Raw genomic sequence first — 13,636 nt, 5'->3', positions numbered from 1 at the left:
TTTTCGAATTGACTGACTTTCCTTTCATAACTTTCTTGAAGCTCAGTCATCTCTATTCCTGTGATAGCTTTCTATGATTGGATTCTTTCTTCTTTGCCTGTGCTTTTTTTGTGGTAATAGCTTGATTTTTGTAATCACCCCTAGCCCTAGGGTATGGGAAATTGTGCCTCTTGCCCAAGATCTTCAGTTCTCCCTCTAGCCTGGAACCAAAGCCAAACCTCCCATCTCCTGTAAGTGCCCACAGCCAGGGGCTTTCTGCCCCACTGCTTCTGCACTCACCCGGCATGCGCTAGTTCCTTCTCACTCCCACTGCTCTTTGCAGCACAGCTGGGTCTGGCGGTTCCTCATCATCAGAGGTTCCCTCAATCTTCCTGGGCTCAAATGCCAAATTCCCCTTATGGGGCCATGGCAGCCTTTCAAATCAACTGACCCCAGGACTTCCTGCTTGTTAAAATGGAACCTACCTGGAGGTTTTTACTCTTCACAGGGACTGAACCTTGTCCTGTGATTTTTCTTCTGATCTTCTCAAATTGTCCCAGGAAGACCCTGGTTGTGCCCCTATTCGTCTTTGTCTCCGCCCACACTTTGTTCACCCTAAGGTGTTATTTTAGCTCTTTTGTGGGGGAAAATCTTGAGAGCTTGGATTTTTCTGACCTACTCCACCATCTTCCCAGAATCCTTTCCCCTTTTTGTGTATCCTTGCCACCTCTTCTTAATCTCTTCTGCTTCTATTAAATCTCTACCATTTTTGTCCTTTATCATGCTTATTTTTGCATGAAATGTTTTCTTGATGTCTCTAATTTTCTTGAAAAGATCTTGTCTTTCTAAGATGGCTTGAAGCCATCAAAAAACTAAGATCCTGGCAACTGGTTCCATCATTTCCTGGCAAATAAAGGGAGAAGAAATGGAAGTGCTGTTAGATTTTATATTATTGGGCTTAAAGATCACTACAGATGGTGACTATCCCTATTCCCTAGAAAGAAAGCTGTGGCAAATCTTGACAGCATATTAGAATGCAGAGACATCACCTTGACAACAAAGGTCCATATAGTCAAAGCTAGACTTTTTACATTGTAATGTATGGATGTAAGAGTTGGACTATTAAGAAAGAGAAGCATCACAGAGTCAATGCTTTTGAAGTGTGGTGCTGGGGAAGACCTTTGAGAGCCCATTGGACAGCAAGGATGTCAAATCTGTCAATACTTAAAGAAATTAATTCAGGCTATTCACTGAAAGGTCAAATGCTGAAGCTAAAGTGTAAAGTCTTTAGACATAATGAGAAGACAGGTTTCATTGGGGTAAGACCCTGATGTCAGGAAAGATTGAAGGTAAAAGGAAAATGGGATGGCAAAGGACAGTATGGATAGATAGTGTCATGGAAACAGTGAACATGAACTTTGACAGACTTCCAAAGATAGTGGACAATAGAAGGGCTTGGTGTGCTATGGTCCATGGGGTCATGAAGAGTGGACAGGACTCAACAACTGAATAACAACAACAACAAAAGTTGACTACCATGTAACCCATTTTACTCCCCATTGCAACTAGAGACCCATCCTTTCCTTCCAGGGACTGTTATAGGGGCTGGGACCAGTGTGTCAAGAGCTAAAAGAAGCTCAGGAATACACGTTATTTCTCTCTCTGTTGAGCAGGTGAAGTGTCAGGTTGGTATGCTGAAGCCAGCAGCTACCTGAACGTGTTCAAGTCTGTCAACCTTATGACTCTGGATAGCCTGCAGAAATATATCCTCAGTATGCCAGAAACTGTCAGGAATGAGTCTTCACCATTGGTTCTATGGTTTCAGGAACACTAAATACGCCCAAGGAAAAGGTGATGAGAAAACTCACAGAACAGGCTCAGGCTTTGTATTAGGGGAAAGGAGAAATGCACAGGGTTGGAATTTGAGATTATCTGAGAACAAAGACAGTCAAAGGCTATCGCGGAAATGGGACTTCATAATTGACCATACACAATACACAGCATAGAGGAATGGGAAGCTTTCCATCAAAGCTCAGCCAAATGTTACCTCCATATGAATTCTTTTGTAATTATTAAACTGTGAGTTCCTTGGGGGCAGAGACTATCTTTCCTTTCTTTTCATGTCTCCAGTGCTTAGTACAGGACCTGTCTTATAGTAGATAGTGTTTTTCAGTCATGACCAACTCTTTGTCACCCCTTTTGGGATTTTAATAAATATTTATTAACTGATCAATTCCACTTTCCCCCAACTACTCTTTTTTCCCTAAAAATTACCTTGTATTTGCTTTTCAGTTACTTATATGCATACTTCTTGCCTTGACTTATCACTCCCTTTTCAAAAAAATTACTTAGACTCCCCCCCAGAAATCTACTTTCTTTAACGTTTTAATTTTTTTTTGAAATTTGCACCATTTCAAAAAATATCAAATACTTTTCAAGTGACATCTTAAATTTAATCATTTATTGCAAATTTGTAGTTTTTTCCTACATGGAAATTTTGATGATGCAATATTGTGTCATGTAACTGTATAGTATCATATTGTAAACAAGTAATTACACACACACATTCCTGCCAATGTATGCTGGACTTACCAACAATGTGCAACATGCTCACCTACCAACACTTGCTTGTTAAGACGTGTCAGCAGACTTGACCACTGATCAGTTATAACTGGCATTTTGCATTTGGAAAATAATGTAATCACTATAAATTTAACTGTGTTACATAGCAGATGAAACATGTACAAATGATTTTTCCAATTTTTTCTTGTCTTTTCTTCTTTCCTTATACTTCCACCACCCCCTTATTTTTAATTCAAGGGCCCTGAATTGCACTTGAGGCTACTACTGCCCCTCCAGATCATTCCAGTGCCCCCTAGAGGACAGTATCACCCACTTTGGGAGCCTCTATACAGGGTTCATCACTTCAAGATAGCTATAGAAAGATTTGTGATTTCCTACCAAAAGGAAGGAAAATATTGATAGATAGTCTCAGAGCACATGATTAAAAGGCTAAGAATTTAAAGATACCCTTGTGCAACAAACAAACAACTTCACAAGCAATAGAAAGATCAACATGTATCTATCAATGGATTTGTTGACTATAGCTGAGAGTTATCTCTAGATGGAGGCTATGGAATGATCAGAATTCAAGAGTCAAATCCATAAGCCTTCCATGGTTGACATCCACATGATCACCCATCCAACAATAACATTAACAAAGATGTGTTGAACAAATAATCACATCAAGTTGATGTGTTTATAGAAACGGAAGGGGTTTATGATAGTTCTTCAGGATCAGCTCATTGCCACCTAGACTATTTTCACAAAAACAAACCATTCTAGTGGTCAAGATCAAAAATAATAGAAATAGAAATTAAATTGTCATCCAAATATACTTTTCTACCTCCTTGTCAATCTGCAATACTTATCCAAGGTAATGTAGTATATATTCATGAATGAAGTCAATGGACTTTTCATCCAACCGTATGGCATATTTGGGGCACTGTAAGTTTTTCATCCATTTTATTTTTCCAGTGAAGAGAAATAGACTGATCACTTTCACTGGGTTCTATGAAAATAACAATCTGGGATTTATAAGAAGTTTATGAAGAATTTCGCAGACATTATTTCATTATGACCTCCTAACAGCTCTAGGAGGTAGGTAGTTCAAGCATTGTTATCCTTAGTCTATATATGAGGAAACTGAGGCACTGAAAAGTCAAGGCATTTGCACAAGGTCACACAACAAATAAGTTGCAGAGTCAAGACCTGAATGCAGCTCTATAAAATGAAGGGGTTTCTTAAAATGACTTCTATGATTCCTCCTCGCTCCATCATCTTGTTATTGTAGGCCAGACCTGCTTAACTTGGTAGTATGTAGGGGCCAAAATTAAAATAGACTAAAATTCTTTAGGCCACAGATAGGTGAGGTTAGAGACAGATTGACAATGGTTGGTTGCCATGAATCACATGACAAAACAAGAGAGTGCTCAGTGGCAACCCTACATTTTTCATGGGCGGCCCAAAATCCTCAAGTGGCCCATTAGCCATATGTTGTGCAGGCCTGTTGTAGGCTCTCTCAGTTCAAAGCTCCCTTTTACTTGTGAGGATAGGTAGAATTTTCCCCTGATTTAGCTGTTAGTATTGGCCTATATTATGTGTCTGACTACTGTGTATTATTATTTATCATTCATTATATTGTTGGAATTTAACTTATGTGACTAAAGATTGCTTGAATCTAGAATGTCACCCTGACTTTAGTAATTCTCCAGAGAATCCTGAGATGCCTTCATGGAATTTTGGGTTCCCCCAGTCCTGAACCTACCCAAAGCATTCCTACGTTGGATCTCCACACCTAGGTTTTATTTTGAGTCCACTCAAAGCTTATGTTTTGGGTTGCCACAAATAAATTGACTTACCTGTTGATATATACCTCAAATTTCCCTTCTCTTAAAGACTATATACTGCCTACTTAAGACCAATTACACAAATGTACTTGATCCCTTACCTAAATCCTGTATAATGTAAACCTCCCAGAGCCTGTATGAGAGGAGCCACACTTGCTTCCAGGCTTGTTTCTCTCTACCAAATGACTTAATAAATTTCTTCCTAAAACTATTTCAGATTTCAAAGGTTTGTTCTCATGAACAACACTACACATGTCTGACCTGGCTTTCATATTACAATAAAAATTCCTTGAGGACAAAGGTATGTGTCTTTTTTCTTCTGTATTTCTCATTCCTCAACTAATACATGCCCATATGTTCTCTTCATAAATTAAAAATTTCTCTTAGGACCATCTATGATCCATCCCTTGATTGTCATAACTACAAGACAGAACTCAGGGCTGAACAAACTATGGGCCTCACAAAAGATGGGATTTCTAGTGTTCTTATTAATGGCTGGATTGGCCAATGTACTGGCTGTAACAAATTATACCCTAAGTCAGGATATCAGTGAAGACAGAAGAGTAGCAACCCTTCCAGAGGGTGAAAATTGACCATTTCACTCTATATCTGCCAACTACTTTTTGTTTCCTCAAAGTAATAAATGTAGTAAGTTGTCTTTGGGGGATTTATTCCAGAGCCCTACAGTTTTTGAGGGAAGAAATTGCTGAAGAAGACTTTATGTAGGGCATTCTTCAGTTCCTTGTTCCTCAGACTAAAGATGATGGGGCTCAAGAAGGGAGTAAGGATAGTATAGGTGATCCCCATCAATGTGTCTCCTTCAAGTGACTCTGGGGCCTTGGACTTTAGGTATATAACAGAAGCAAAGCCATAGTGTACCACAACCACAGTGAGGTGGGAGGCACAGGTAGAAAAGGCTTTGTGTCGGCCCTCAGCGGAAGGGATCCTCAAGATAGTGGCCACGATGAAGGCATAGGAAATGAGGATTAGGAGGAAGCAAGCCAATAGGGCTGTGATGCAGACCATTCCCACTCCCATGGCCACAGCCCAAATGTCCCCACAGGCAAGCTTCACCAAGGGGGGTACATGGCAGGCAAAATGGTGGATTTCATTGGGCCCACAAAAGTGCAAGTGGAAAATGGCAAGTGTGACCACCAGTCCCATTACCATGCCACCAAACCATGAGAAGACCACCAGCCAGGTACAACCCTGTGGGCTCATGAGCACATTGTAGCGCAAAGGGTGGCAGATGGCCACATAGCGGTCATAGCCCATGACTGTGAGTAAGAAAGAGTGGGTGAATCCAAATGTGAAGGAGAAGAACATCTGGTTGGCACAGCCCATGAAGGAGATAGCATGTTGAGTAGAGAGCAAGTCTGTGAGTAGTCGTGGGATAATGGCAAAAGTATAGAAGATTTCTGAGATAGAGAGTGCACACAGGAAGAAGTACATGGGTGTGTGGAGGCTCCGCTCACTCCAGATGGTCAGCATGATGAGAAGGTTGCCCAGCAGTGTGAACAAATACATCAGCAGAAAAAGCACAAAGAACATCAATTGAAGACGAGGGAACGTGGAGAAGCCAATGAGGATGAACTCAGACACTGTGGTGTGGTTTGGCCCCAGCGTGGAGGCTATACCAGAGTTAGACATGAAAAAAGCAGAATTATCATATAATCATGGACTCTGAGAATTCCAAGGACCTCAGATGGCATCTATTCTGGTTACTATTCAAAACATGGATCCCCTCTACCATATCCCCAAGAAGTGGTCATTCAGTCTCCAGTTGAAGACTTCAGTGGGTAGGATCCTACTTCCATCTGAAGCAGTCCATTCCACCTTCGGACAGTGTTAATTATTAGGAAATAATTTCTTATATCCAGGCAAAATCTGTTTCTGTGTAACATTCCCTCACTGAGCCCAGAATGCTTCCCAGGGCCAAGGAAAGCAAATCTAATGCCCTCTATATATAAACACTCTAAATCACTTTGCAAATCTTAAAGCATTATGTTCAATTAGTGATTGTGGCAGTGGTGGTGGTAGTAGAAGTAGTGGTAATGCTCTGGGCATTTTCTCTGGATATTCCCCATACTTGCAATGCTTTCCCTCCTCTGCTCCACTTACTGACTTTTTTGCTTTGTTTTAAGTACCAACTAAGTACCCATCTTTTACTGGAAGACTTCCTCAATTCCTCTTAATTCTAGTGCCTTCCTCTGTTATTTCCTTTTTATCTTGTATATAAGTTGCTTTGTATAGAATTGCTTTCATGTTGTTTCCTCCATTAGACTGTAAGCTCCTTGGGGGCAGGGACTGTCTTTTGCCTCTTTTTGTATACCCAGTGCTTGTCACAGTGCCTGGTATCTAATAGGTAATAAATGTTTATTGATTTATTAGTGACAACCTTTCCAAAATTTGGATGCAATTTCCATATTTCCCCTATGTCTTCTCTTCTCTGGGCTTAGCATCCCTGCTTACTGAACCAGTCCTTCTATGACAAGGTTTACAGAGCCTTTATCACCATATGAAATCCTTGAATTGGTCTCTTAAGGATACTCTTTGGATATCCCTGTCCTAGACTTTTCTGGACAAATTCAGATGGGGAGGGTGTTGTGCTTTAATGGGAAATGGTAAAGGGCTCCTAAAAATCCAGCTCTACACTCTGTTTTTGTCAAGGATGATCCCATACCTTTTCAGGGATTAGGTGCTCTAGCAATACTTTATTCTCCCAAATTAAGAAACCTGGGCTCTAGATTCAGCCCTGCCACTTGCTACCTATGATGTTTGGCAGGTAAAAGAAAAAGGAAAATGTTTTCTCTTCCTCTGCCTGGACTTCAGAATGCCTACAAAATAAGATAACAAAATTTCCTGCCCTCAAAGTATATTGCTATTCTCTTATTCCTCAAAAGAAAAAAAACATTGTGTCTAATTATGTGTGTAAAGGGGTCTATCTTCTCTGCCCCCAGTAGAATGTAGATTCCTTGAAGACAAGGATTATTTCATTGTGCACCCTCAGCACTTAGCCACTTAGCACGGTACTTGGCACTTAATACTTATTTGTTGAATTGAATCCATGGAGACCTCATTCCTCTTTGAGGAAGCCTACTCTCCTTTTGCATAGCTCTGATTGTTTAGGAATTCTTCCTTTCCTTGAGCCAACATCTATCTAACCTCTTCATCTTTTACTCATTGCTCCTAGCTCTGCCCTCTGAGAACACAAAAGAACAAGACTATTCTCTTTTCCACATGATGACCCTTAAATTAAGAGAAATATGTTCTTTTCATGAATTCAATTCACTTAACCCTGGTAAATTATACCCCCTGGTACTGATAGAAACAGAAATGTGATTTCTGAGACACTGTCAATGTTTTAATAAAGAGTATGGAAAATGAGAAAGGTACCACAAGATTGGAGAAGGGAAAATATTATCTCAACTTTCAAAAAGAAGAAAAAACAGACTCTGTCCACTATAGGCCAAAGAGCTTGATTTTGATTCCTGGGAAAATTCTATACTGAATCATTAAAGAAAAGGCAGGCCAATATTTAGAAAGGGCAAAAATAATTACAAGAAAGAAATCTGCTTTAAAAAACATCTTGGTTTTTATTAAACTAAAAGTTTAATGTCGGTGGTATGATGTGGCCGCCAAAAAAAACCTAATGTAATCTTGGGCTCCATTTAAGGACATAGCTTCTTAGAATATTGAAGTAATAGTCCTGGTGTTCTCTGCTCTCATCAGACCTCATCTGTAGTTTTGTGCTCACTTCTGGACATCATGGTTTAAAAAGGACAATTGACAATCTGGAAAGTGTACAGAGGATAACAATCAGGATGGTAAAGGGTCTTGAGTCCATGTTATATAGGGATCAATTAAAAGAACTAGGCATATGTAGATTGGAGAAAAGAAGACTCTGGGCAAGGACAGGGAATGATAGCTGTCTTCAAGTATTTAAAAGTCTGTCATATGGAGAAGAGATTAGACTTCTTTCATTTGACTCTATAGGGCAGAAGCTGAAGTAATCTATCAGTTGAAACTGCAAAAAGGTGAATTTAGGCTTGATAACAGAAAAAAAACTTCCTAATGCTTAACAGCTATTCCAAAATGTAATGGGCTGTCTTAAGAGGTGATGGTTTCTTTTTCCTTGGAGGTCTTCAAGTAGAGTCAGGATGCACACTTGTTGAATGTGTTATAATGGAGATTCTTCTATGTATGAGTTGACTAGATAACCACTGAAGTCCTTTCTATCTCTCAAATTCTGGAATTTTATAAAATATCTGAAGACAATAAACATTTCCTTTCTAAACCTTCTCTTCTCTAGTTGAAAACTACTATGTTTTTTTTTCAATCACTCCTCATATATCATAATGTCTAATCCTCTTACATTCTTAGTTGACATCCTCTGGGCCAGTCCAACTTCTCCATATCCTTCCTAAAACAATACTCTAAATGTCTGACCAGGGCAAAATTGTGCCCTCCCTTCTGGACTTTGTAACTGTGTTAATTAATGTAGCTTGGTATCACATTAACCAATGGAGTTACCCTGTTACCCCATTCATTCACTATAGGTTTGCACTCTACTAAAATTTCCAGATCATTTTCACACAAAGTGTCTAGTAAAACCTCCCCCAATTTGTATTTTTGATGGAGGTTTGACCCCAAAATAGGACTTTGCATTTATATCTAATAAATTCCATTTCTATTAAATCTGACCTTTTGCCATAGCCTATTGAGATCTTTTCAGACTTTGTCTTCAGATCAAGTCTTCAGACTTGTCTCTTGCCTCCCTGACTGACCCATCTGTGCCTTGCTTCCTCTAGTACCTTGGATGGGGCTCTGTGCTTCAAGTTCAAGTACTGGCTGAGCAATGCTGATAAAATACAGAGATTGAGGTGAAAGAAGTGGATGAAGGTGGAGAGACCGAGAGAGAAATAGGACTGAGAGTGGAGGGTGGCTGGACACTGACTGGCATCTGATGACCCCAGGAATGGCAGAAGAAAATGAATGGAGCTCTTGCTTGCAGATGACCATCTAAAGGAGACAACATCTGCCTTCTTCCCTTCATTACAAAGGTGGGAAATTATGGATATTGAATGTGGCATAAAATGTCAGCTTCAGTTTGCTGCATTATTTTTCTTTTCTCTTTTGTTCTCTGTTATAAGAGATGGCTTATTAAGTAGGGGGTAGGAAAGAGGGAGAAAACAATTATTTGTTAAGTGCCTACTATGTGCCAGGCACTGTACTAAGTGCTTTTAAAATATTATCTCATTTGATCCTCATAGCAACCTTGAAAGGAAGTTGTTATAATTATCTCTATTTTACACTTGAGGAAACTGAGGTAGACAGAAGTTAAGTGACTACTCAAGATCACAACATTGTAAATGTGTGAGACTGGATTTGAATGCATGCCTTCCTGGCTTCAGGCCTAGCTTCCTTTGGCAGGGGGAGGAGATACACATTCAAAAATGAAAGTAACGCAAAAACAAAAGATACCAATAAAACAAATTTTAAAGAAGAAAAAAGGCAAATGAATAACTTTAAAAAATAAAACAAAAGAGAGAAATATAGTAAAAGGAGCCCTGGACTTAGAGGCAGAAAAGCTGGGCACTGAGCTCCTGCTGCACCCATCACTAGTTGTATCAATATGGGCAATTCACTTCCTCTCTTGGGACTTCCATTTTCTCACCTATGAAATGAAGATGATTCTTCCTCATGACTGGAACCAAAGAGTAGTTGTTAATATCAATGTCAGTGGGTCACAAGGTCTCCAATGGAGGGCAGTAGTAAGATAATAGTAATAGTGGAGTAATCAGGATCTTCATCTTGGAAAATGCAAGATAAATGGGAGCATCTGTTGTTATTTTTATAAATACAGGCAGTAAGAGAGGAATCGGAGACATTTTGGAGCCAGGGGTCAAGGAGAAAAGGGAATGGTGAGGGAGTAAATGATACAGATGTCACTGAGAGATTAGATTATTCATTTCTGCATGAAGAGTGTTACTATGTCACTATTAATATAAAAATTCTCTTCCCCCTTCTGCAATGCTATCCTAATGAAGAAGAGGAGTAGGGATTTGGTCATCCTGCTCTCCAGTCCTGACTTTTGAGTTCCAGGCCCACATCTCCACCTGGATTTCCCACTAGTACCTCCAACTCAACATTCCCAAAATGAATTCATTATCTTTCCCCCAAAAGCTGATCCTCTTGCTACCTTCATGATTTCTGTCTGTTTTAGCACCCTTCACCCTTCCCTCAGCCTCATCTTTCCTATTTGATCAGTGACTAAATACTGGGAATGCTATTTCTACAGTGTCTTCAGCATCTATCCCCCAACCCCACCATTCCCATTGTCCTAGTATGGACCTCATTGATATCTGCCTCAAATCTTGCTATAGTCTCCTACTGGTCTCTTTCCACTTCTACTTTTTCTTTCCCTGCCCCTTGCCTTCACATGCTGCCAGACTCAGGCCCCTTGTGTGTATAGAGATGGGTTCATATCACTCCTTTACTCAAAAGTCTTCCCTAACTCCCTACTGCCCAGCAATAAAAAATCCTTACTCTAATATCCAAGATCTTCCACAATTTCAGGTCACTTCACCTATCCAGACTAATCCCATGTTATTCCTGCTATGCATTTCCATTCAGACTGCTCATGGCCCTCTTCCTGTAATGCTGCCCCAGCCCCCCCCCTCACTCCCCCCCGTCCCACCCTGTCCTCAACACAGCCTTGTGCTTTCCTGCCTTCCTTGCCTGGAAGATAGGACTTGCTCACAGTCATGGAACTACCAAGTAATAGAACCATGAGTTTCAGTGTGATCAAGCCTTGGGTCCACAGATATGATATTAAGAGCATTTCAAAGCTTTAGAGTTTTACTAGGAAGCCTCCTCCCAGAACCTAAAGAATGACCTCCACTTAAAATAGAACTGCTTGTTTTACAAACCCCAAGAAACTGAGGAACATGACCCAGGGTATATCTCATACTAAGATTAGTCTTGAAGTCATCATTCAGATTAGGAAAAGATTAAAGAAGCCTTTGTCCTCTCCTAGCATTCTTGAGTCTGCCTGGGGCCCCAAGATTCACCCAATAACACTCTTACCTGCTAATATCCCCAACTAACTCCAGCTTCCCTGGCTATAGAGACAATTAAGGAGGTTGGTTTCCCTGAGCACCTTTCTGCCTCATTGTCTCAAGAAACAAAAAAGTTCCTGGTCCCTACGTTAATCTTCTCTAAGGAAAAGTTTCTTTTATTTAGAGTACTGATAGCCTCTAGCTTGGGGCCCATTTCTTCACCAACTTTACTCAGAACTTCCCAGTCTTCAGCTTTCCCAAGAGGAGCTCCCAGCTCCCTCTGCCTATATGACCTATCTCAGTTGTCTCCCATGTCAGCTTCTTCCCCTCAGCTACACCCCAACTCAGCAATTCCATTTTGGCAGCCTCCAAGCTAGCTGTTATCAATGACTCATGCTTCACCTCAGACATGTACTCATCTTTATCTGTCCATAAGTTCTCTGTCATCCACATCAGCTGCTCTTCTCCCCTCAATGTCTACACTGCATTTTACTCTTGTAACTTTCCCATTTATACTTCCCCAGCTCTTTGCCATTAGAATACCCCTGCCTACAGATGACTTCCCCTCTGGGGTATTCCACCTCCTGCATTGTTACCCCTCTCCAACCACAGGAAAGGAATTCAACGGAACCCCCTCATATTATGGACGCCCAAATAGAATCCCAGAGAAGTTCAGTAAACTGCTTGAGATTATGCAGGCAGTAAGTGTCACAGCTGAGATTTGAACTCAAGTCTTCTGACTCCAAATCCAGAGCTCTTCTCACTGTCAATTTTCACCCATCCTTGCCCTTTAGGAATAACTCATCTTCCTACTTTCCAGGGGATAATCCCTTAGAATCAGCATAAAATTCCCCATTTGGAAAGTCATCCCTAGTTTACCCCATAAATGAGCAGGCATCCCTGAGTCTCTGCCTAAAGATGACTAGCAGCAGGAAATGCCCTGCTTTGTGGGGAAACCCATTCTATTTATAACCAAATCTGGTTATAAGAAAGTGTTGGTTGGGTTTTGTTTGTTTTAATCAGAAACTGAGCAGAAATCTGCCTCTCTGCAACTTCCTACCATACCTCCTAGTTCTGTGTTCTGGAGTCAAGCAGAACTAGGCAAATCCTTCTTCCACAAGCCAGCCCTTTGGACGCTTGTTGACAGCTCTTATGTCTGCTTGAATCTTCTCTTCACAGTTGCTGCCCCAGCAAAGCATCAGGTGCCTTTGCCAAACCTACCACCCTCCTCTGCATGCATCTAAGTTTGTTTGTGTCCTTCCTAAATGACCTCTGAGGTACACACACACACACACACACACACACACACACACACACGCACGCACACACACACACAAGCACACTTTCTATAGTCTATGGTCTGACATGCCTTTTTGCTTTTACATTTTATAGGGTTCCTTCCCCCTGCCCCGAGTTCTGCCTTTTCTGTGCTCAATATTCTAAGCCCTCTTCTAGATCTAACAAAGTATACTCTAAGGTTCATTTTTCTAAGCTCTCTTCTAAATGTGACATTCTAAATACCACATGCTAAAGACCTTTCTCTATCTGACAGTCTGTGTTCATCACCATAGGTGGCTTCTAGATTTACATTTGATGTTCTAATGCCCCTTGTAGTTCCTCTCAGATTCTATCTCTGACTTTCTGCTGTAATCAGTCAAGTACCCAATATTCATGGGACTTGATAAGGGCAGAGAATGCCTTTTCCTTGCTGCTCTCACTTATACATTCCTCTAAGAGGAAATGTTGGGAATCTAAGATGGGAATCTGCTTCAGCCCAGCCTCTGTCCTGACACAAGCTTCCCCTCTTTCCTGTCTTCCTAAGCCCATCTTCTGTCACTTTCTGGAGCAATAGCCTATGTCAGAGTCAAACTGACAACACCTGTCCCTCCTGCTGTTATTACCCACCTCTCTCTCTCTCTCTCTCTCTCTCTCTCTCTCTCTCTCTCTCTCTCTCTCTCTCTCTCTCTCACTCTCTCTCTCTCTCTCTCTCTCTCTCTCTCTCTCTCTCTCTCTCTCTCTCTCTCTCTCTCTCCTGTGGAACATTTTATACCATTTTACATCATTTTTGTAATTTCAATAAGACTCAGAGCCTGAACTGATTAACCAGAAGAAAAGCCTGATCCTAACAGTCTCTTTATTCTCTGAGTAAACTCAGAATACCCTTACCTCTGTCAACAAGGCCAGATC

General features: G+C 40.8%; 1 protein-coding gene across 1 annotated transcript in view; it reads right to left on the bottom strand.

The window, feature by feature from the left end:
- Nucleotides 1–5,069: 5,069 nt before the first annotated feature.
- The window catches only part of LOC118828752 (olfactory receptor 10H1-like), a 28,240-nt gene continuing 19,673 nt past the window's right edge, over nucleotides 5,070–13,636 (bottom strand). Inside the window, exon 2 of the mRNA XM_036735637.1 lies at nucleotides 5,070–6,019. Within this exon, the coding sequence (XP_036591532.1) occupies nucleotides 5,070–6,019 (950 nt within the window). The remainder of the gene's footprint in view (nucleotides 6,020–13,636) is intronic.

Source organism: Trichosurus vulpecula, chromosome 1 (genome assembly GCF_011100635.1).
Source record: "Trichosurus vulpecula isolate mTriVul1 chromosome 1, mTriVul1.pri, whole genome shotgun sequence".
NCBI lineage: Eukaryota > Metazoa > Chordata > Mammalia > Diprotodontia > Phalangeridae > Trichosurus > Trichosurus vulpecula.
Note: the sequence above shows the minus strand (reverse complement) of the source record. Positions and strands in the feature narration are given on the sequence as shown.